This window comes from Mustela nigripes, chromosome 1, assembly GCF_022355385.1.
Source record: "Mustela nigripes isolate SB6536 chromosome 1, MUSNIG.SB6536, whole genome shotgun sequence".
In the NCBI taxonomy this organism is placed as follows: Eukaryota; Metazoa; Chordata; class Mammalia; order Carnivora; family Mustelidae; genus Mustela; species Mustela nigripes.
Window position 1 is genome coordinate 98,168,066 of NC_081557.1, and position 22,223 is coordinate 98,190,288.

General features: G+C 38.4%; 1 protein-coding gene across 2 annotated transcripts in view; it reads left to right on the forward strand.

Moving 5' to 3' along the window:
- The first annotated feature begins 2,192 nt into the window (after window positions 1–2,192).
- RDX (radixin) overlaps window positions 2,193–22,223 on the forward strand; it is a 90,842-nt gene continuing 70,811 nt past the window's right edge. The window contains exons 1-3 of one of the 2 annotated variants that reach the window (XM_059417782.1): window positions 2,193–2,411; window positions 18,511–18,579; window positions 19,224–19,295. In XM_059417782.1, coding sequence (XP_059273765.1) covers window positions 19,284–19,295 — 12 coding nt within the window. In that variant the 5' untranslated portion in view covers window positions 2,193–2,411; window positions 18,511–18,579; window positions 19,224–19,283. Of the gene's footprint in view, window positions 2,412–6,989; window positions 7,009–18,510; window positions 18,580–19,223; window positions 19,296–22,223 lie in introns of those variants that run through there. The other variant, XM_059417791.1, reaches the window with a different exon arrangement.

The following is a 22,223-nucleotide window of genomic DNA, read 5'->3' on the forward strand; positions in this document are numbered from 1 at the left end:
CCCCTCTTCGTTGTTTCTTTTAAACATATATGTGATCATAATGCATGGATAGTTTTGTAACTTGTTTCCTCCCTCTAATACTACAAAAAGTACCCATGTGATACACATCACATAAACATTTAAAGTCCTCACCCAAAATGTTACAGAGCATATATGGCTACCTTTAAGATACTTCGTTTCCAAAACAAACAAACAAAAAGAGACTTCGTTTCTGTGTTTAATTTTTGCATCTTATAAATACTATTGTGATCTACAGTTTATGAATAAAGCTTTTGCTCTATTTCGGATGACTTCATTCAGGAAGAATTCCAGATATGGGATTATGGGTTACAAGAGGATGCACATTTTTATAGGTTGAATCACTGTGCCAAATTGCTTTCTAAATAGGTTGTTTCAGTTTACACTCCCACTCACAATGTCTGAGAGTACCCTTTTTATCTCACCACCCTTGAATGTTATCTTTTACTTAAATATTTACTAATATGATAGCCAACTGAAATGTCACATTTTCTGGTCTGTTTGTAGAGTTTAGGATAAAATCAAGGCTCTGGAGTCAAATATAACTAGGTCTGGTCATTGCTCTGCCACTTCCTGGCTGTGTTACAGATTACTTAACTCCTTTGAGGCTCTTTATTCGATGATTTTTTTAAAAAAAGGGGTAAATGCTAATATTGACCCCAAACACAGGGTTGTTGTAATTATCAAAAGAGATACTCATGTGAAAAGCCTGTTGCTCTAGTGCCTAGCATGTGACAAACGATAGGGAATCCTTTGTTTTTATTGCAAAAGTATGTAAAAGTGTGTATGTTGCATACTTTTGCTTGATTAGTGTACTCTCCAGGAATTTACCTAATACTTTGACTATCTTTACTCATGCAACTTGATTGTGGAAGGTTGAACAATTACCTGCCTGATCCTTGCACCCTGGGGATAAAGTCAGGGAGTAATCTTTTAGTTAAGAAAAAGCACACACCTGGTTCCCATCCTTGAGGAATTTGCCATCTAAAGACCTTTAACTCAAAGGGTTTTTAATTGTTCAGATAGGTCGCAGAGGGCAATGGGGGAGACTCACTGAAGCTGGGATGGAGCTTAGTGAACCTAAGTGAAAGAGTTTCTGGAAACGCTACCCTCTCAGGGAAGACAAATGCTAACGCAGGAAGGATAGGAATTATTTGTTCTATAAAAGTTAAGTACACTCTTGAGATTTTATTTGAATCTCAAGTTTGTTCATAAAAGGTAAACTACAGGAAGACTGCAAACGGGGCAAGCTGGACCGATCTGGTTTTGTGCACTACCGTTCATGTTTACTCCTAGCAGGTGTTGCTCTTTGAATCCCAGAAGACACGGAGAGGATGGGAGAACAGAGACTAGGAAGAGTCTGTCTAGTCCCAGCCACTGACTAAAGAGAGCGGCCTGGGGTTAGGGGAGGACCAACTGTCTAACCTCTAATTCTAGGATAATTTAGGTTTGGCTGCTTTTGGGGGGCCTCAGTTCCAGTTTTTCCTTCTTGGTCAACTCCCCCCCAAAAATGTCGGTGGTAATAAAAAATGATCAAATATCCTTGTCTAAAGGATAAAAATCTGCACTCGCGACTGGGGACATTACCATCGAGGTTTTGGTGGAGTTATCCGAAAAAGCAAGTTTTCCTAGTTGGGTAAAAACTGCTACAATCATTAGACACAAATTTCTCTAAGATAGGTCGGTTTCCGTCTCCTGGTCCTGGATTCTCCAGCTGAGCGGCCAAGTCATACCCGATCGGTTCAGGATCCCCTCCGGGAAGAGGAGTCCCTCCTCGGGGGCGATGGAAACGCCCTGGGCGAGTTTTCTGGCACCAGCGGGAGTTTCAAGTTTCCACTGGCGGGGGGGTGGGGGGGGGGGGGGCGGCGGGGGCCCTCACCGCCCGCGGCCCGGGAGCCCCGGACGCCCCGGGGGGGGGGGGGGGGGGGGGGTGGGGTGCGGCGGGCGCCCTCACAGCCCGCGTCCCTGCAGCCCAGTCCCGCCAGGAAGGGCTTCCCGCCGCGCTCCCTGTAGGAGGCCCACCCTCGCGCGTCCCCACCCCGCTCCACGACCCCCGGCGACGCGGCGTGCGGCGGTCCGGAGCGAGCGCGGGGGGCGGGGCGCGGGCGGCCCTCACGGCGGCGGCGGCGGCGGCGTTGGCGCTCAGGCCGCGGCGCGAGGCCGGCCGGCCGGCAGGGGGAGGCGGGGGGCGCGGGGCAGCCCCGCCTTTCCCCCCGAGGAGCCGCCGGGCGGCCATATTGCGGAGCTGTCTGCGGCGGTGGCGGCGCCTCTCGTCTCCGGCGGCCCAGCGCTTCCCACCGCCGCCTGTCCCTCCTGCCGCCGCCGCGACGCCCGGCGCCGCCGCGCAGCGCCCCAGCCGCGCTCGGGGCGGGAAGGAGCCGCTCGCTCTCAGGGTAAGCCGCCGGCGCCCTCCCTTCCCCCACCCCTGTTCCCCAGGCGGCGCCGGAGACGCTGAGGTGGCGGCGAGAAGTTGCGGGGCCCGCGCTGTCCGGCGGCCGCGCCGCGAGGGCCTCGCGCGTCTCTCTGTTCGCGCCCCGCGGGCCGCGGCGCCGCCGCTCTAACGGCCCGGCGGGCCCGGCCGAACCTCGGGGCAGGCGAGAGCGGCGGGGCGCGGCCCGAAGCAGGCGCCGCGCGTTTCTGCTCCGCTCGGGCGCGCGGGCCGCCCTCGGGGTGGGCCCTGGACCCCCCAGCCCCGCGGAAGCCGCGGTTTCCCGCCGCCTGGGCGCGGCCCCAGCGCGGCCTGGCCGGTGCCTTCAGGGGACTCTGAAAATCCAGCCCGCGCGGGTAGAATTACGTTTTGCAGTCTGTGTGGGGGGATTTATTAGAACTTCTTCCCCCACCCCCCGCCCCCCCCCCCCACGGCCCCCCCCGTCCAAGTAAGGGTGTTGAATTACTAGAGAGCGTGCGTTCTCCCTAGTGGCAAGAGGGATGTTGCATTCCGGGGTTTGGGGCGCGGAGCGGCTCCCGGCACCCGCACCCGCAGGCCCGCGGCTCCCGGCCGGCCCGCTCGCTCTACCTGCTGCTGCTGCTGCTGGGGCTGCGGCGGCCTCGGAGCCGCCCAACTTTGCCCGGCCCTGCGGGCAGCCCGGCCTGGGGTCTCAGACCCCACCACCCAAGTTGAGGACCTCACGGTCCCCCCCTCCCGGGACGGCTTCTCAACTTCATTTCCGGGCTCCCTCCGAAAGAGGGGCGCTGGGTTCTGTCCGTTCAGTGAGGCGCCTCGCTTCCCGTACAGGTACGGCAGGATTCTTCAGCCCTTCCCAGCATTTGGTTACCCCCCCCCCCACCCCCCACCCCAAGGAGTGGTGGTGATTAATGAGATTGGGAATGTGAAGTCAGTTTCACCAGAGATAAATTTAAAAATAGAGTTGAGAATGTGTAGAGGACGTTTTAATCAGTCCTGTGGCCCTAAGGCTGGCATGATGCAAATGTAAAAGTCGACGATAATCAGGGTTTATTTGATACAGGAGTACTTGGACATCCACATTGCAATCTATTGTTTCGGAAGCATACATTTTTTAGAACACTAAATACTCTTTTATATTTCAGACGGAGCTCTGAATAAACAATTGCCCCGTTCATTTGGCTGGGTAAATAAATAATGGCCTAATCCATTCCTCAAAACAGCATTATTAGATTTGAGAAGAGATTACTATTCAGGATTGCACTTTTTAAAAAAAAAAAATTCCAGAACTCCGGTGTGTTTTATCTTTCAGAGACTAATAGGATAAAAATGTGGCAAATGACAAAGGGTAGAACACTCCTTTTGAAGTTAATAATAATGCTTTAAAAAAGGATTGTCCTGACTTTATTTCTTTGCTTAATCACTTTTTTATGTAGGATGGAATTTAACAAGCAGTTGATATATTATTATTAAGGAATGAATAGATACGCATTGCAGTTCTTTACAGTTTTATTTCAATGAGGCAAAATTTGATTATGACATTTAGAAATGTTAAATTCTTGTGGATTATACATTGTTTTGTTCCTGCCTGTAGCCCTACACATGGAAGATTGTGTAGGAGAGACTCAGAAATATTTGTAGAAAAAGATAATTAATTTTGATGTGAGTAAAGTATGTTGAGTCTGTCTTTTGTTTTTAGACTTTGTCATTGCTTAACTGGAACTTAAACTGATTATTCTTTTTCCTGGTGGTAAGAGATGACAGACTTGGCTCTTCTCTCCCTGTCAGTAGTCTCAGGGAGGGGAGCAAGGGTTGTTTCTTGTTGATTGCTTTACCATTAGGAAGAGCAGAATTGGATTTTATTCATTTTTATCTTTGGCATTTTGTTGAAATGAAGTCTTTATATATTTTTATTTTAATTTCAGTTCTTAATCTTTTAATATAATTTGTGTAGAGTCTAATTAGAGTCTCCAATGTGGAGTGACGGTGGGAATCTTGTTTTTTCATCCATTTTTAATTTAATGCATTTTAACTTAGGCCATTTAAAAATGGCAAATTTTAACCAATGTTTCCCAAAGACCAAAGCCTAAAAAAAATGTGTCCTGTGAAGATTGCGAAGACTGAGAGACTGAGCTGTGCCAGTGGAGCATACCTGATAGGGTAAAACTAACATAATTTTATTCTACTTCTGTGAATCTGGGAACTCAAGGAAGGCACCCTGTCTTCGAAAGGTTGCGCCTCCAGCAGACCAAAAGCTAATGGACACTTGGTAACTACCCCGATGGTACCCATGGGGTGATGGACTCAGGGGACCTGGGTTAAGTTGCTGTGGACTCCCCTCTTACAAGGTTATTTTAAGCCTTGCAGTGTTGTTACTCATGGCTGAGGTTCTTCCAGATGGTCCCTTATTTTTGCAATCAGTGAAGCTCACCTCTTCCGTGATCGAAGTGTCCAGTCTGACCAGAGAGTTCCTTAGTTTTTAGCCTCTTTCACAGACTCCTGCTTTTCTTACTTATTTAGTTCTTGGTATATTTCTTTATTTTAATTTCTGTTGAACATAAATATTAAACCATTTTTAAAGACTATAAAAGTAATACACTTTATGACAAACGTTAAAAATCTAGAAAGATGTAAAGGGAAAATAAAGTCTCTTACTCCCCAGAACTACCCCCCCACCTGTTTCATCATGTTTTTCGTAAGTGATAATTGATATTAGCACTTCCTTCTGTACGGAAAATGACAATACTTATGCAAGGACGAACCTATACTTTAACCTATACTTTATCTCGTATTTGTGATTTTTAAAGTCTATAAAAACAAGGTTATTTTGTAACAGACTTTGAAAGGGTATTTGTTTATTACTGTATTAAACGTTAATGTTTCTCAGATTCTTATCAGTTGAATGAAATCACACAATGGGATTTCCTATATGAAATCACACAGTGTGATTTCCTATAATCTCAGTGTGTTTACGTGTTTGTGCAAATTTTCTTGCTTAATGATTGAAGGTGAAATTCAATTTTTGTTTTCTCCCTAGAGTATGGCATATGATTGGTAGTGGAAAGTGGTGTCCTTTGAAAATACGTGTCTTTATATTAGGAACTGATTGGAAAGGAAAAATAGTCCATAGGATTTACTTCTTTCCTCATTGCATTTAATACTGAATTCTAGCTTCAGCTTCCTGGAAAAGAAGGGTTCGGTCAGGTTACAAGTTGTATAGTTTTTTTCTTTGAATAACCAGTGTAGAAATACTTGCAGATTTACTAATTTAAAATACTTAGTTTTATTCAATAGGTAGATGTTATAAATGTGCATATGCATGTTTTGTATTGTTTTTCTGTTATAATATGTATTACTCTATAACAATTCTAAATTGCATTTTGCAGATGTTATATTTAAAGTAAGGTAACGACTTTTTTTTTTTTTAACATCAAGCACTCTAATATATTTGAGTAGAATGCTCAAGACATGCTGGGTTACTTTTCTACCTAATTTATATACATTTGAAGTAAACTGTTTTTGAGTTTTAGTCAAGTTGATTTGTTTGAGAAAGATACTGTCTTTGCTTTAGTCATTTAGAGGAGAGGTCAACGAACTAGTTGGCAGGCCAGATGTGGCCTGCTTTCCTGATTTTGTAAATGAAGTTTTATTGGAACATAGAAATCCCATTTGGTTACATACTATATATGACTGCTTTTGTGAGCTGTAACATCAGAGGCCATATATTTTGCAAAACCTAAAGTTTTCATTCTCTGGCCCTTTACAGAAAAAGTTTGCCAACCACTGATTCAGAGGAAAGAAACCTTGTTGAAGGAGTGTCTTAGGTACAGTATCAAAGAAGGAGGTAGCAGCACATTGTTTTGTTTTCCCCCCATGATTATAGAATTTGTAAAGTTACAAAATTTTAGTATCAGTAAGTGTAACAGATAGTTTTTTCTGAGTTGTAGGTAGTCTCTATGGGCTTTTGGGACCTTAAATTTTTCTTTAATTTGTGGAAAATTGAAGTTAAATAAGACTAGCTGCAATGAAACTGTGAAGTGAGCAATCTTTTTTCAAGGACTTCTGTCACGTAAGATACTTTGGCCTCAATAATAGAAAATTCTCAACCTGGCTTAAATACTGAGGAAATGTATGATCTTATATAATGAAGTCTGGAGGTTCAAGAATAGCTCAGTGACATCAAGGACTCCTCTTTACAGTTCTCTGCTCTGTGGTGTTCCCCCTTAACCTTTATAGTAAGACTGTTTCGTCTTGTTACAATCTGGCTCAGCAGCACTCGCATGCCATCCATACGGCAGTGCTCAGAGGAATGAGAAGGACTCCCCTTTCCAGAAGCCCCCCAACAGATGTCTTCTTAGTTGCATAGGCTGGGATTGGGATATATTATTCCATACCTAGCTAGTCACTGGTAAGGGTAGTGGGATTGCCCTTTTTTCTTTTCTTTTCTTTTCTTTTTTTTTAAAGATTTTATTTATTTGTTTGACAGATCACAAGTAGGCAGAGAGGCAGGCAGAGAGAGAGGAGGAAGCAGGCTCCCCGCTGAGCAGAGAGGACGCAGCCAGCCAGTCCCGAATGAGCACCAACATGTGAGGGCGCCCACTGGCCTCCAGGATCTGCTCGTGCCCTGCCTGCCCCCATCCACGGCCTTGACACACAGGCTCCCACGGCTCACCCGCTACTTGTGGAGGGGCCTGTGTACCCCTGTGGCCCCTGCTATGCAGGGCCCCCCGCAGGGGCGTCCAGGTTCGCAGCTCGATTCCAGGACTCTGAGATCATGACCTGAGCTGAAGGCAGAAGCTTTAACCCACTGAGCCACCCAGGAGCCCCTTGGGATTGCCCTTTCTTATGATTCTCCTCTTACTAGATTGTTTTCCTTATTCATATACCAAGTGTTTTGAATTCTTTCTTTCTCCCCACCCAAAGTCACATCCAGTACTGATCTGTTATACATAATCTGGCATGAATATGTCAGTTCCTATCTTCTTGGGTACTACATTTATTTAAATTAAGAAATGAAAAGCATTGATTTCTGCTAAAATACTTAGAAGGCAGGGGTTGACAAACTGTGGCCTGTTAGCCAAATGCAGCCTATTCCATTTTTAAAAATAAAAATTTATTTGAACACGGTAGTACATTTGTTTACATATTATCTATGGCTGCTTTCATGCTACAACCCCAGAGTCATTGCAATAGAGACCATATGGCCTTGGAAAACCTAAGAAGTTTACTTGCCTGTCCCTTTTAAAAAAGATTTTTATTTATTTATTTGAGAGAGCAGAGAGAGAGCACCAGCAGGGGGAGCAGCAGAGGGAGAGGGAGAAGCAGGTTCCCTGTTGAGCAAGGAGCCTGATGCAGGGCTTGATTCCAGAACTGAGATCATCAGCTGAGCTGAAGGCAGATGCTTATGAGACTGAGCCACCCAAGTGCCCCTTTACCTGGCCCTTTAGGGAAAAAGTTTGCAGACTTTAAGATAACAAAGGTACATATATACTTCTGTGCCAAATACTCTCTGTATTTGGGGAGTAAGATATTGAGAACTTCACACTAATGGTAATATAGATGTGCTGCACCATGAAGTGTGGTCACTGCCTAAATGCTCTTGTATGTAGGAACGGGAGTTAATATTTAGTGCATCAGTGTTCTAAGCAGAGTCTTCTGTGATGTGAGATTTGAGTGTTGTTTCCTACTTTATTTTTAAAATTTTCCTATTGTTTGTGTACGTTAACTAGTAACTTTCAATAAGTTGAGTAGGTGTTGTTTATAACCAAAAATCCTGGCTAGTGTATGGAATGAGCGGGCACATGAGTGCAACAAATAAAAGGGAGAATGGGGGTACAGGAAATGTCAGCCATGCTTAATTGAATCTGGAACCGGTTGGCTTTTACTGAGTGTGTAGGGCAGATTAAACTTTGTTAGCCATCTTCTGGACTCCTGATATTTAATGATAGAACTGGCATATAACCTTATTGACTGCATGAAAGAGTTTTGTCCAATTTAAGAGATATTTAAGAAACATAATTACTTTATTTCGTCTTAAAAATAAGCTGCTTTAAAGTCCGGTGTTTGGAAACCTATAAAGCGTAGAATGACATGTGAGAATTCAGATCATTTTGGAACTTTGCTTCTTTCCTGCTGCTAAGGTGACTTACATGAATCTGTTTTTACATCTTTGAAAACTTACTATATTAGTTTTTGGTGTTTTCGTAAGTGTTAAATGAAGTACTTGGACTGGATTTAGCTTTCTTAGCTTTTGGCGTTTAAAATTTATCAATGCAAATGGTAATGTATTGTTTTTCTACCCACCTTGGGAACAATATTGATAAGGTGTTCCTTTGAATTTACAGATTTCTTTTAGAAGAGAATCTGAATTCAGTGTGAAGCTTTTTTTTTTTTTTTTAAGATTTTATTTATTTATTTGATGGAGAGAGAGATCACAGGTAGGCAGAGAGGCAGGCAGAGAGAGAGAGGAGGAAGCAGGCTTCCCGATGAGCAGAGAGCCCAATGCGGGGGCCCAATCCTAGGACCCTGAGATCACTACCTGAGCCGAAGGCAGAGGCTTTAAACACTGAGCCACCCAGGTGCCCCAAAGCTTTTGTTTTTAATACTGCAATTCTGCTTTATATTTTAAGTTTTAGAAATTTGCTTTGCATTTTCAGTAGCATGTAAAAATTGCTCAAAAATATTGAATATTTCATTTCCTTGAAAATATCTTTGAACAAAAATCACTTTCTACATAAGCAAGTACTTAATACCTTATTTGGAACTGCATATCACCCTTACAGGAAACCCATTTACAGAGGTGATTATACCAGTATTATTTTTTAAGTCGGCTCCTAGCTGGGTTTGGGCTTGAACTCAAAACCCTGAGATCAAGACCTGAGCTGAATGAAGTCTAGAGTTGGACACTTAACCAAGTGAGCCACTCAGGTGCACTGTGATTATACCAATATTAACCTGTACCTTATAATGTTTTTAGAGGTAGTCTTTTGACCTGAAAACAACAGAAGAATGAGCTTTAGCTTTTTGAAAAGCTCTTAAAATTGTTTGAGATGAGCTTAGCTAGAATGTCAGAAAAAAGGCAGAATAGGAAAGCCAGAAGAGCCCTAGGACTAGGGTTTAACAGGACTTCTGATGGTTAACTAGCTTTATTACTTTGGGCAGGTCATTTATCTGAATATTAAATTCCTTATTAAAAGAATGAGGGATCCTATCTTGGGCAGAGGGAAGAGAGCAGTTATTATGAAGATTAGGTAATAGATGTAAAAGTGTCTGGAGAGCGAGTATTCTACGGATACTTTCTTCATTCACGAGCCTTCTTAATTTTGCCCTTCATTTGCATAATGGAGCTAAAATTTTTTTTGCCCTTTTTGCTTCACTTCGGGAATGACATGGCATTATGTAGCTAAAGGTGCATTAATATTGCTATTAAATTCAGTATTAACACTGAGCTGAAAATACAGTATAGTTCTGTGTATTGTAGAGGTTTTAAACCTGTGTCTGAACTTGGATAGGGAAAAATGTTGCATCTTTTTAACATGTTTTCTTCCATTATTAGTGTAGGGAACTGGTAGTATTAGCAGTACTACCAATAGAAATTGTAGATATTTTCATAGTCTGTTACTGTTAGAGAAATAAACTCATCATTACTTAGGAGTTTAATCATTAGATCCACTTGTAAATACTTTTATTTAAAGATTAATTAAGCACAGATATTACTGTGTCATAAATGTGTGATTTTAATATTTCGATAATTGCATTCCAATATAATTGGAATTATGCAATGTTAATATATTTTATTTTGCACATTTTTAAAATGCTTTTCTAGGAAAGGCTTCACAAGCTTCACCGAAGTGCCCGTCCAGGGGAAAAGTGATTAAGAACTTTTTTATTGTAGATGTTGTTATTGTGTTGGTTTTTGACTTCCAGAGTTACCTTATTAATTTAGTTTATATTTCTCTTTGTCACACTGCTTCCTAATTCCCCAGTAAATTGGCAAAGGAATTCTTTTGTAACTTTTTGGTCTGTGGAGAAATCAGAGTTGGTTCAGAGATTGCTTCTGTGTCTCAAAAGACAGGAAAAAATTTATAGTTAGGCATGGAGGAAAAGGAGATCTTAAGAGTAAAATTAGGCAGTGTGGTATAAATTATTGAAGCTTCAGTATAGGCCAGTATGGATTAGACTTAACACCTGTTTTACCACCTGGCAGGTGAGAAGAGCCTGTTGTGCCACTGACTTAATAGAGCTCAGGGTGTTTAGCATGAGGCTGTTTTTCCATTGTTTGTGGTAGAGGGGAGGCTTGAGGGTCACCCTCAGAGTTAAAGGACAAAGAAGAGAATGTTTCATATAAATTCTTTATCTGTAAACATTGTGTGTATTTTTTTAAGATTTTAATTTATTTATTTGACAGAGAGTACAAGCAGGGGGAGTGACTGGAACAGGGAAAAGCAGGCTCCCTGCTAAACCAAGAGCCAGATGTGGGGCTCCAATTCGAGGACCCTGGGATCGCCACCTAAGTGGAAGGCAGATGATTGACCAACAGAGCCACCCAGGCACCTCTAAACATTGTATTTAGAGTACATAACCATACAGTTAATTTTCTGGCAATGGGGAATGTGTATGCTCTTAGCGTCTTTTAAAACTACTTGTTGAGTATGTCTTTGCCTTGATTGTGCTTCCTTGCTTCTGGGGGAGTCAGTATAGCAGAGAGATTTAGGGTAAGACCACTTTAAAAAATTTAGGAAGAGTAGGGAGGCGGGAGTAAATTTTTTCTCAGTAATTATGTATTATGAGGGCAGATGGGAGAAGAGTTGATTGGTATTAAGTATCGCTGATATACAGTGGTTTAGGTGATTATATATTATCTTATTTTTTTTTAAGAAAAGAAAGAAAGGAAGACTCTGAAAGACAGTGATTTCAAGATGAATCAGTTAAAGATGGAAACCAAAGACGTATCTCGGTTGTCTTGGTATCTTAGCTCTTTATGTGACATTTTATTAAATTGTCCATTTTGGTACTAACAAATGGCTAGTTTCAGGAAAAAAGAAAAAACATAACTAATGCAATCGTGTAAAGATTAGAAATGTATTACTGAGGTTAAATATTATTTTAGTGTTAAGTGTTATATATTTTTCAGTAATAACTAAATACATATTTACATATACATATACATAATACACATACATACTAAAATATATATTTTTCAGTAATAACTAAAAACACAGCAGGATCCTAAAAAGATTTAAAGTGGGATTCTTATATATGTCATATAAGCTCATAAAGTGAGATATAACCAATTTAGAAAATAAGACCCTGATTATTAAGTGGCCAGTTTGTTTTTCAAGATATTTGTAAGGATACCTGTGTTTTACATAATTAAAATGAATGGTTACATAATCACTTATCCTAATGTAAATGTTTATACAATTTGTCATAATACAGAGAAAACCTGTAAGAGTCCATCATGTTATCAGAGTTTCAACATTGTAATTTTAATCATTGGCTTTTATCATGAGTACTGCTGAGAATATCTTGCTACAGATTACTTTCTTTTGTATTTCTTTATTTCTTTGGGATATATTCCAGAAGGAGAAGTTCCTTTTCAGAAAAAAAATTGAGCTTCTGTTAATATTGACAACTTATTTCTTAGAAACACTGAGCCAGTTTATGGTGCTACCAGCAGTATTTATCTATTTTTTTAGCAATACTGCTTCATCAATATTGGGATGTGTAATTAATAATTATTTTGCTAGTTTGGGACGCCTGGGTGGCTCAGTGGGTTAAAGCCTCTGCCTTCGGCTCAGGTCATGGTCCCAGGGTTCTGGGATCGAGCCCCGCATCGGGCTCTCTGCTCAGCAGGGAGCCTGCTTCCTCCTCTCTCTCTGCCTGCCTCTCTGTCTACCTGTGATCTCTGTCTGTCAAAAAAAAAAAAAAATTATTTTGCTAGTTTAATGAGATATAATCAGTAATACCTTAAAGCCATTTTGATTTGTGATTTAAATCAGCACAGTTGTGCATTTATTTTGTAAACAGTTTGTAGAGAGTTTGTGTTTTAACCATTTACTGAGTGGGGTCTGAGTGATAATCTTTGTTTGTTTGTAGTGATATCTTTATATATATTTATTTACTTTCCTTAGTAACTTTTTGTAGTGACTATTGGATATTTTTCTGTTCCATTACTTTTATTTTGCTATTTATTTTGTTCTATGGGTCTAAGGATTTTAAATAAAATATATTAATCTGTTTTCATCATAAGGTATGTATCTTAGTCATTATTTTCCTCAAAAATTTGAATTTTTAAATTCTCTTTTTGAAAAAAGATTCATCTACTTAGATTTTATTAAATATTATGGTGAATTTCTAGGTCTGACTTCAGTTTATTGGAATAATTTTGTTCTTTCATTTTAAAGAAAGTGTTTTTCTTATTACAAAAGCTCTACTTTTTTATTTTAGAAATTTACAGATTCATTTTAATTCATAGAGACTTGATTATTTTGGGGTATAATCATACTAGTCTTTACATTAATACTGTAAAAAAAGAAATGTGATGATACTGTACATGTGGTTTTATAACCTGCCTTTTTAGTAGTTTGTAGGTATGTTCCCATGTCATTTAATATTTTTCTGTAACGTTTTGATGGGCTGCGTCGAAGTCTAGCAGAACCTATAGGTATACCATGGTTCACTTAACTAATATCTCAGTATTATATACACTTGTATAAATAACACTGTAACTAGAATCTTTGCAGCTCTATCATTGTACACATTTATTATTTTCTTTGGGTAATTTCCACAAGTACTTTTTAAATATCAAATAGGGGAAGACAGGTGAGTATATAGTAGTCCTCTGGACTCTAGGATAGGTGTCAAAAGACTCTTTGGCCAGTGATTACCCGCGTGACTGAGAACAAGAAATCTTCGTGCAGTTGTCCTTGTTTCTTAACTATAAAATAGCCATAATGTGACTTGTTTGGTCTTCTCGGATTTTTGTTAGTAGAGAATTAATGTATAAGAGCATACAACTGTGGAGTCTTCTCTAAGTACAGCGCATTGTTGCTCAGTTGGTTAAGTGTCTTCCTTCAGCTCAGGTCATGATCCCAGGGTCCTGAGATCGAGCCCTGCCTCTAGCTCCATGCTCAGCAAGGAGCCTGCTTCTCCCTCCCCCATACTCCCTGCTTGTGCTCACTGAAACTCTTCTCTGTCAAATAAATCTTAAAAAAACAGAACAAAACAAGGTGGAGATTAACCTGATTTTTAAGAGAGAAACAGTATTCTCTGAGAAACAGAAACATAAAAACATGAATTTTTAGATATCCACCACATCCTTATGGATGGAGGCTTTTGTTAGCCACCCCAACCCCCGCAACTCCCCACAGTTTCGGTTGGGTTAGGTTTGTTGGATTTTTTTTTTTTTTTTTTTTGGACACACAGATCACAAGCAGGGAGAGAGAGGGAAGCCGAGTCCATGCTGAGCAGAGAGCCCAGTTCGGGACTCGATCCTAGGACCCTAAGACCATGACCTGAGCCAAAGGCAGAGACTTAACCCACTGAGCCACCCAGACGCCTCAGGTTTATTAGAGATTTTGAAAGCTTAGTTCACTAGTGTAAAAAACCTGGTTTTGTGGGTGTTGGCCTATGATACCTTTATTCTTTTATGTCTTCAGAGCTCTCTTCTTAAACCTAAAGCTTTAATTTTTTTTTCTTGAAAGGGTCTGGTCCTTTTTATAAAGAGCACAACTTGAAGTAACTCTAGTATTGAAAACTTGGATAAATCATTTTTTAAAGGAAAGGGAAAAAAAGAAAAACCTACCTCTGTTTCATTCCAGTATTAAATTAACCTATAACTTCAGAATTTCTGCAAATCTACATACTTGATATTTATTTACCCTGTGTTTGCTAACTACTTTTTCTATAACTTGAGTGCTTTAACTTTGTTTACATACTCTGGCATTAGTTCTTGCTTTCTTTCCCTTGTTCTTCCTTACTGATGAGATTGCACAGGAAGGATGCAACAGGCACGTGATTTAATAAATAACATGATCGGTGCCTGTGCAGGCTCTCCTGAGTGTCATCAAACTTCTTTAGTGTGTAGCTTTGGGATCAGATATGGTAATGCAATACAGAATGAGAAGTTAAGGTAAAAATTAGCTGAGGGCAATTAAAACTCTTAAAAAAAAATCAATCAATCAATTAATTAAAGTAATCTCTGCACCCAGTGTGGGGCTTGAACCCATCACCCCAAATCAAGAAAAAAAAATTTTAGGGGCACCTGGTGTCTCAAGACGGTTAAGCATCTACCTTCTGCTCAGGTCATGATCTCCAGGTCCTGGGATGGAGCCGGCTCCGCAGGGAGCCTGCTTCTTCCTCTCCCTCTGCTGCTCCCCCTGCTTGTGCACGCGCGCGCTCTCTCTCTCTTAAATGAATAAATAAAATCTTTTAAAAAAATTAAAAATGACTTAAAAAAAATTCCTGATACTCTGGTATGAGCAAACCTGAATTAGCTTTGTAGGCTACATGTATAAAATTCAGGGCTTGCGGGACTACTTCATTGGTTAGTGGGTTAGGGACATGAGTTTTCTGTCCAAAATTACAAACTCTATAAAGAAATAAACCATAATGAACTGAAAAAAGGAAAATTTTGTGGTGACAAAAAATAAACATAAGGGGGCACCTGGGTGGCTCAGTGGGTTAATCCTCTGCCTTCAGCCCAGGTCCTGATCTCAGGATCCTGGGATCAAGCCCCGCATTGGGCTCTCTGCTCAGTGGGAACCCTGCTTCCTCCTCTCTCTCTCTGCCTGCCTCTCTGCCTACTTTGATTTCTCTCTCTGTCAAATAAAATAAATAAAACCTTTTAAAAAAATAAACATAGGGATCAAAGGAAGATTTAAAACAAATTATAAAATAGCATAGCATTATTAAATTTTTTTTACAAAGCTGAAAAAATTTCTAGAAGTAAAAATATATAATTACCAAAATGCTGAACTACTGAAGAGATAAAACATTAAAAACAACTGGAGAGAATTAGTGATTCGAGGAATGTTGCAGAGAGAGATAAAGAGCTGGAAAATATAAAAAAGTAGGTTTGGACTAGAGAATAAAATATGTATTATGTGTCCAGTGAGAATTGCTGAATGAAAAGAGAGAGAGAGAGAGAGAGAGAAACAATGGCTAATAATTTTCCAGAATTTGAGAAAAGCATACATCTTCAGAATAAGGAAAAGCTTACCAAATCCTGAACAAGATAAATAAAAGCAAATCCGAAGAATGCCTCCCAGAAAGTTCCTGAAAGCAGAGAGCAAAGGCAGATTATCTCAGAGAACTGAGTTAGATTAACTGTAGATAACACATCAGCAGTAACAGATGCCAGAAAAATCATGTCCTCCAAATCCTGAGGGAGCAACAATCAATTTAAGAGTTGAATGCAGTTGAATCATTACCTTATGGAGGAGGGAAGTATTCACTGGAGAAATATAACAGTTCTAAGCCTGTACTCACCTAATAGCATAGCCTTAAAAAATATAAATTAAAAAGTGACAATGTATAAGAAGAAATTAACATGCACAGTCCTACCTGGGAAAATTTTAATACATTTTTTTCTCAAGTTGCTTAAGTAGACTAAAATGAGCAACAGTAGGGAAACTACAAACAAAACATTAAGTACTTGGTCTGGCTTGATCTAATTTATCAAACACAAAACATACATTATTGTCGTTTATAGGCAGAAAGTTAGAAATGAAATTATGTACTAAACATAAAGGAAGTCTGAATGAACTCTTTGGCTATGGTATAGTAAAGTTAGAAATAAATAATAAAAAACACTTTGTTCCCAGACCCATTCCATTTGAAAGTTAAAAAAAAGTTTCTTAGTCATGATTAGAGATCAAAACTGGAAAGGGAAATGTGCAGAGCCAATGAAAAAACTGTATATAAAAACCTGGGGGGGGAACCACTAAAGTGATATTTAGAAAAATGATATTTATTTTATTTTAATTCAGTTAATTAACATACAGTAGATTATTAGTTTCAGAAGAAGAGATCAGTGATTCATCAGTTGGATAAAACACCCAGTGCTCATCACATCATGTGCCCCCCTTCATGCCCATCACCCAGTTACTCCATCCCTCCACCCACCTCCCCTCTGGCAACCCTCAGTTTGTTTCCTAGAGTTAAAAATCTCTTGGGGTTTCTCACCCTCTTTGATTTTGTCTTACTTTATTTTTCCCTCCCTTGCCCCATGATCCTCTATTTTTCTTAAATTCCACATGGGTGAAATCATGTGATAATTGTCTTTCTCTGATTGACTTATTTCACTCAGAAAAATGTTATGGTTTTAAATATAAGGCGAGACATTTTGAAAAATAATCCTGGAAAAGGAGATTTATATTTGTGTTTTTAGGAACTCTGTTGTTGCTTTGTTCTAAAACAGGCACATTGACCTGAAATGCCTTTGGTACATGTGAGTTTGGAAAACTTAGAGAGCTCATTTGGTAGTGGTTTAAACATTTATTTAAAAAAAAAAAAAGGCAAATCTAGAACAGATCTGGATTAAAAGAAAAATACAGTGGTTACACTATAGATATTAAAATACATTCTAACAGTACAAATAGGAAAAAAAATTCCCAGTGTTTTATATGAATGAATAGTGTGGTTTGGGGTAAACTTTTAGTAATAATATTATATCATTTTATATTTTATAATATATAAAATACTTATAAAAAGTACTTGTATGATCTGTCTCATTTGTGTGACAAGTTTAAAGAACTTCTGTGTTCTGTGAAATAGATGAAGGAAAAAGTATTGTTTCAATATGTTATAAAGATCATGTTTTTTAATATTTAAGTATACGAATGTTATACCTACATCCTTGATATATTCAAATGATAAAAGTTATTTTAAAATGTTCTGGACAATATGGGAGGATACTTTGTGTATGAAACTGCCTGATACTTGGACATATCTATGACCTTGATGCACATACTAGAAAAGAAAAAAAATGGGAATTACTTAAAGTTTAAGTTTAAGGGCTTAGAAAATGAGCCACAGAGTAAAGCCAACTAACAAAAAGAAAAGTCATGAGGAAAAAGAAATTAACAAAAAAAGAACAATAAAAGAAACAGAAGATCAAGGAAACTAACTAAAAGCTGGCCTTTAGACCAATAAACTAAGCAAACTTCTGGCAAGATTAATCAGGCAAAAGGGAAGGGAAAATTTAATAGTATTAGGAATACTAATAGAAGATTGTGACTGCCAACATAGTAAATACAAACGTCATGAGGAAATACTATGAAACTTTCTAGAAATAACATCACCAAGACTTGTAGAAAACCAGATTTTGCTATAGGGTAGAGATTTAGCTGTTTTGGCCATGTTACATTTGAGATAATCTAGACATTGAGCAAGGCAAGTTAGCCAAGCAAATTCTAGAAATACAGATTTGAGAATTACTAACTTATAAATGATGTGAAAAGGTCAGTTTTGAGGATGTTTTTAAGACCTGAGATGATAAGGATGAATTAAGACAGTACTGGGATGAAAAGAAGATACAGAAAGAGAAGATAGGTCTCAAGTACAGTTTAGGTTCATGAAAGCAGGTGACTGACTGTAGGAGGGAGTGTTAAGATTTCCTAGCTAAGACTTAAGGAAATGAATTTCATAGCTCAATTATTAGATAAATATCTCAGGTGAAAGTTTCTTTTAAAGAGAGGTCTCTTTGGCCCATGATTGAGTAAAATGTAGGGAAATGATGTTTCACTTTTTTTTTAATTTGGAGAATTTTCTGGTTTATTGTAACATTAAAAAGCAATTGACACTGAAGTTTTAGAACAATTATATATTAATTTAGTTGATGCTAGTATAATGGATGAATTTTCTTGGCAGAGATATTATCAGCGAAAGCTGATTTTCAAGTAGTAATATACCTTACTGAAGGTTTTCGAATTGAAATGATGTGTCATTTTTTCTGAACAAACTAGTAAAGATTAAGAATGTTAGATCCTTCGGTTGGTTTGTTAGCTGTCTTTAAGAACATTTACCCTAAGACAATATAGCATGATGGATTTCTTGGATTAGGACTCACTTGTTTTGCTCTACAGGGAGAAGATAAAATTTGACATTGGCCTCAAGGACAACTCTACATTTCAGTGAAGGCCATCAGTTTGCTGGTGAGTAGCATGTAGATTGCTAGTGTGTACTCTTTGGCTGTTTAATACACCTTAGGTAAATAAACTACTCAGTTTATTTTAATGTGGGTTTTTAAACTTTCAAGAAGAAAAATAATTTTTTTTAAAAGGTTATCTTTTTAGAGTTTATGTTAATCAGAATTTCCTTTTGTCTTTGTCAGTACAGAAGAAAGGTTGAAAAGTATTCTTGAGTTCATCTCTTTTGAACTTGAATCTGTATCTCCCCCTTTACTGTTCCTCTCCTCTCCCAGGCTGGATGTAGAGGTGAACTGGACACAGACAGAGACAGCATTTGGGTCCTTAGCAGTCTTGATTCGTTGCTATGTGTAGTTTCTGAGTAAATTGAAATTTTGGGTTGGTGATCGGTAGGCTTTAGATTATGTTGTGTGAGATATGTGCTCTTTTAAATCACAGCTATAAATATTTTTAGAAAAGGTGAAATGATAGTAAAAGACATTGAAAATTAGAATAAGACAGTTCTTTTTAAAAATTGTTTATTTTTAGAGAGCTCTGTGTTAAACTCACAATTTAAAATGTTTTAATTTTTATTCTATACAAATTATTAACATCAAGATATTATATAAAAGTAATAGATATATTATGCTTTCTTTTTTCTGTTACTGCAGGGGACATCAGAATTCATAAAAGTGAATTTTTTTAAAGAAGGTGATAAAAAGAGAAGGAAAATGCCGAAACCAGTAAGTGTATTTTACTTTTACCACTACGTAGTTAATGAAACATCAGTAGCATTAATTTCCTTTTGAAACAAGGCAAAATGTCATGGTAGAGTTGTTGGGAAGAAAAAGGCACTGATACCTCTATTGCTTGTTTCAGAGTAATGTGGCTACAATGAAGTACTCTAAGCCAGTGAAGAAGAGGTAGAGGCAACATTGCAGTGAAGATGGGAATTCGTGGGTTCTGGAGCCAAACTGTCTTAGTTCATATCCTGGCTCTGCTGCTTCCCCTCTGTGACTTTTTTTTTTTTTTAAGATTTTATTTATTTATTTGACAGAGATCACAAGTAGGCAGAGAAGCAGACAGAAAGAGAGGAGGAAGCAGGCTGAGCAGAGAGCCGAATGCAGGACTTGATCCCAGGACCCTGAGATCATGACCTGAGCCAAAGGCAAAGGCTTTAACCCACTGAGACACCCAGGCGCCATCCCCACCCCCTGCCCCGTGACTTTCGATTGGTTACTTCAGACTCTCCAATTCTTAATTTCCTCCTATAAAAAAAATGGAGACGGTTAGTTACTTAAGGGAGTTTGGTGAGAATTGGTTGAACTTCGTACATATTCACTGCTCAGTATACAGTAACTTCTTGTTACAGGAGGAAGCAATGAGAGGTTGGAAGGACCAATGCATTAATTTTCTCATAATTCTAGCTTTGATGCTAGTGATAACTGATGTTGATATTATATAGTCTTTTTTTTTTTTAATTCAAGAGAGTGTATATGATTTTCCTTAGCTTTATAATTACATAGTTCTGAAATGTTTTTAAATTTCATCTAACAATATTGGGTTTATTTTTTTTTTCAATGTTCCTTTTGCCCAGTTATCTTTTAAGAAAATTATTGGTTATAGCTATTGAAGTTTTCTGGTATGAATATCTCTTTGGGAATACTTTAAAGACTGAGCAGGTAAGGTAACAAACGGTGAATTTGCATTGTTGGAGGAAGAGAAGAAGAATAAACAAAAGGCATAAACATCAGAAAGGAAGAAGTAAATTTTTCTATTAGTCTGTGGCATAATTGTTTATGTAGAAAATCTTCAGGAATCTGAAAAACAGCTACGAGAACTATAACTGAACTTAGCAAGATTGTTGGACACAAGGTTGTATTTTTAAAAATCAGTAGTCTTTCTTACATACTAGTAGCAAAATTTGAAAAATGAAGTAAAAAAATCAATTTGTAACAGCATCAAAGTCATAAAATACTTTGGAATTAACTGCTTTGTCTGGGTGTCAGCCAGCAACAAGGGAGGAAAAAGCATAGAGAAGCATGCTCACTGTTTTATGCCGAGGCTCAGGAGTGGCCTTGTCTCTTCTGTCTGCTCTGTGGGTGAGAACCTAGTCATAGAGCCATATCTAATTGCAGGAGACCTTGAGAAATGTTTACAGCTCTGTAGCAATATACCCAACTGTAATTCTGTTAGAATTTGGGGGTCAAACAGCAAGCAGTCTCTACCACACTTAATGGTTAAAAGGAGATAAATCATATGAAAAATTCAGAAAGAGGAGTTCTAAGATTGAACAACTATTCATGATTTAAAACAAAACAAAACAAAACAAAAAACAACCCAACACTTCTTAAGCTAGGTATAGAAGAAACCGTAACTGCAAAAGCTCTTCTTAATGTGTTAACTGTGGGAGCTTTTTTAAAAAAAGAAAAATCAAGAACAAGACAAAAGATGCTATCATTGTTGCTGATTCAGCACTGAACAGGGAAACCTGCACAGAAGAGAAAAAAAAGCTGAAGGACTAGAAGAAACACTATTTAAAGATGTTAAGATTCTTTGTTGTACCAAGAATTGGCAAATTATGGCCCATAGGCCAAATTCAGCTCACCACCTGTTTTTGTACAGCTTACATGCTAATAATGATTTTAGCATTTTCAATGCATTAAAAAAACTACAAGAATAATATTTTACCTGTGAAAATTATATGAAATTCAAATTTCAATGACTAGTTTTATTGGAATGTGGTATGCTTGTTTATTATCTGTATTATGCTCTAATAGCATAGTTGAGTAGATGAAACAGTCTGTATAGCCTGCAAAACCTAAAATATTTACAGTTTGACCCTGCACAGGAAACATTTTCTGACCTCTGAATTATGTAAATACAAGGATTTATGGGTTCATTATAACAATCAATCAGCAAGGGAACTGATAAAATGATCAATATAGAAATCCCTTGCTTTTCTACAAAGGCAAAACAATTTTGGAAAGCTACTTCATCAAATTCACAATTCTCTGTTTGAAATCCTTTAAGCTAGATGAGTTTCAATATTTGGAATTTTTTGGATTTTAGAAAAGTGAATATACATATGTCATATGTCATTCTGTCATGGAGCTTCCCTCAAGGTTTGGTGTGTCATCTAAAAACATTAATATTTTTATAGGTCATTGTGTGACTATTCATTTGAAATTGGATAAATTAATCCAACAAATAGTCTCACATCACTTCATGTTAAAGTTTTGCTTATATAAGGTTATAACCTTGATTTTGATGCTTTTGGGATGTCAAGTGATTGTGGACTTGAATTTATGATAGTGATTTATGAGAAAGTTCTCTAACAAATCATTAGTATGATTTTTATTAAGATTTTCTTTTTTTCTTTTTTTTTTTTTTTTTTAAGTAATCTCTGCACTCAGCAGAGGACTCGAACTTAAAACCTTGAGATCAAGAGTTCCATGTTCTCTTGACTGAGCCAGCCAGGTGCCCTGATTAATATGATTTTTATGTAGAAAATTATAAACACTGTTTTGAAAGATGCTAAAGAAGACATAAATGCACAGAGAGAACCACAGTCATGGATAAGAATAGTCATTATTGAGAAGCTATTATTTCTCACCTGAAGGGACTGATGAATTTAGTGTAGTTCCAATTTAAATCATAATGGGTTTTTA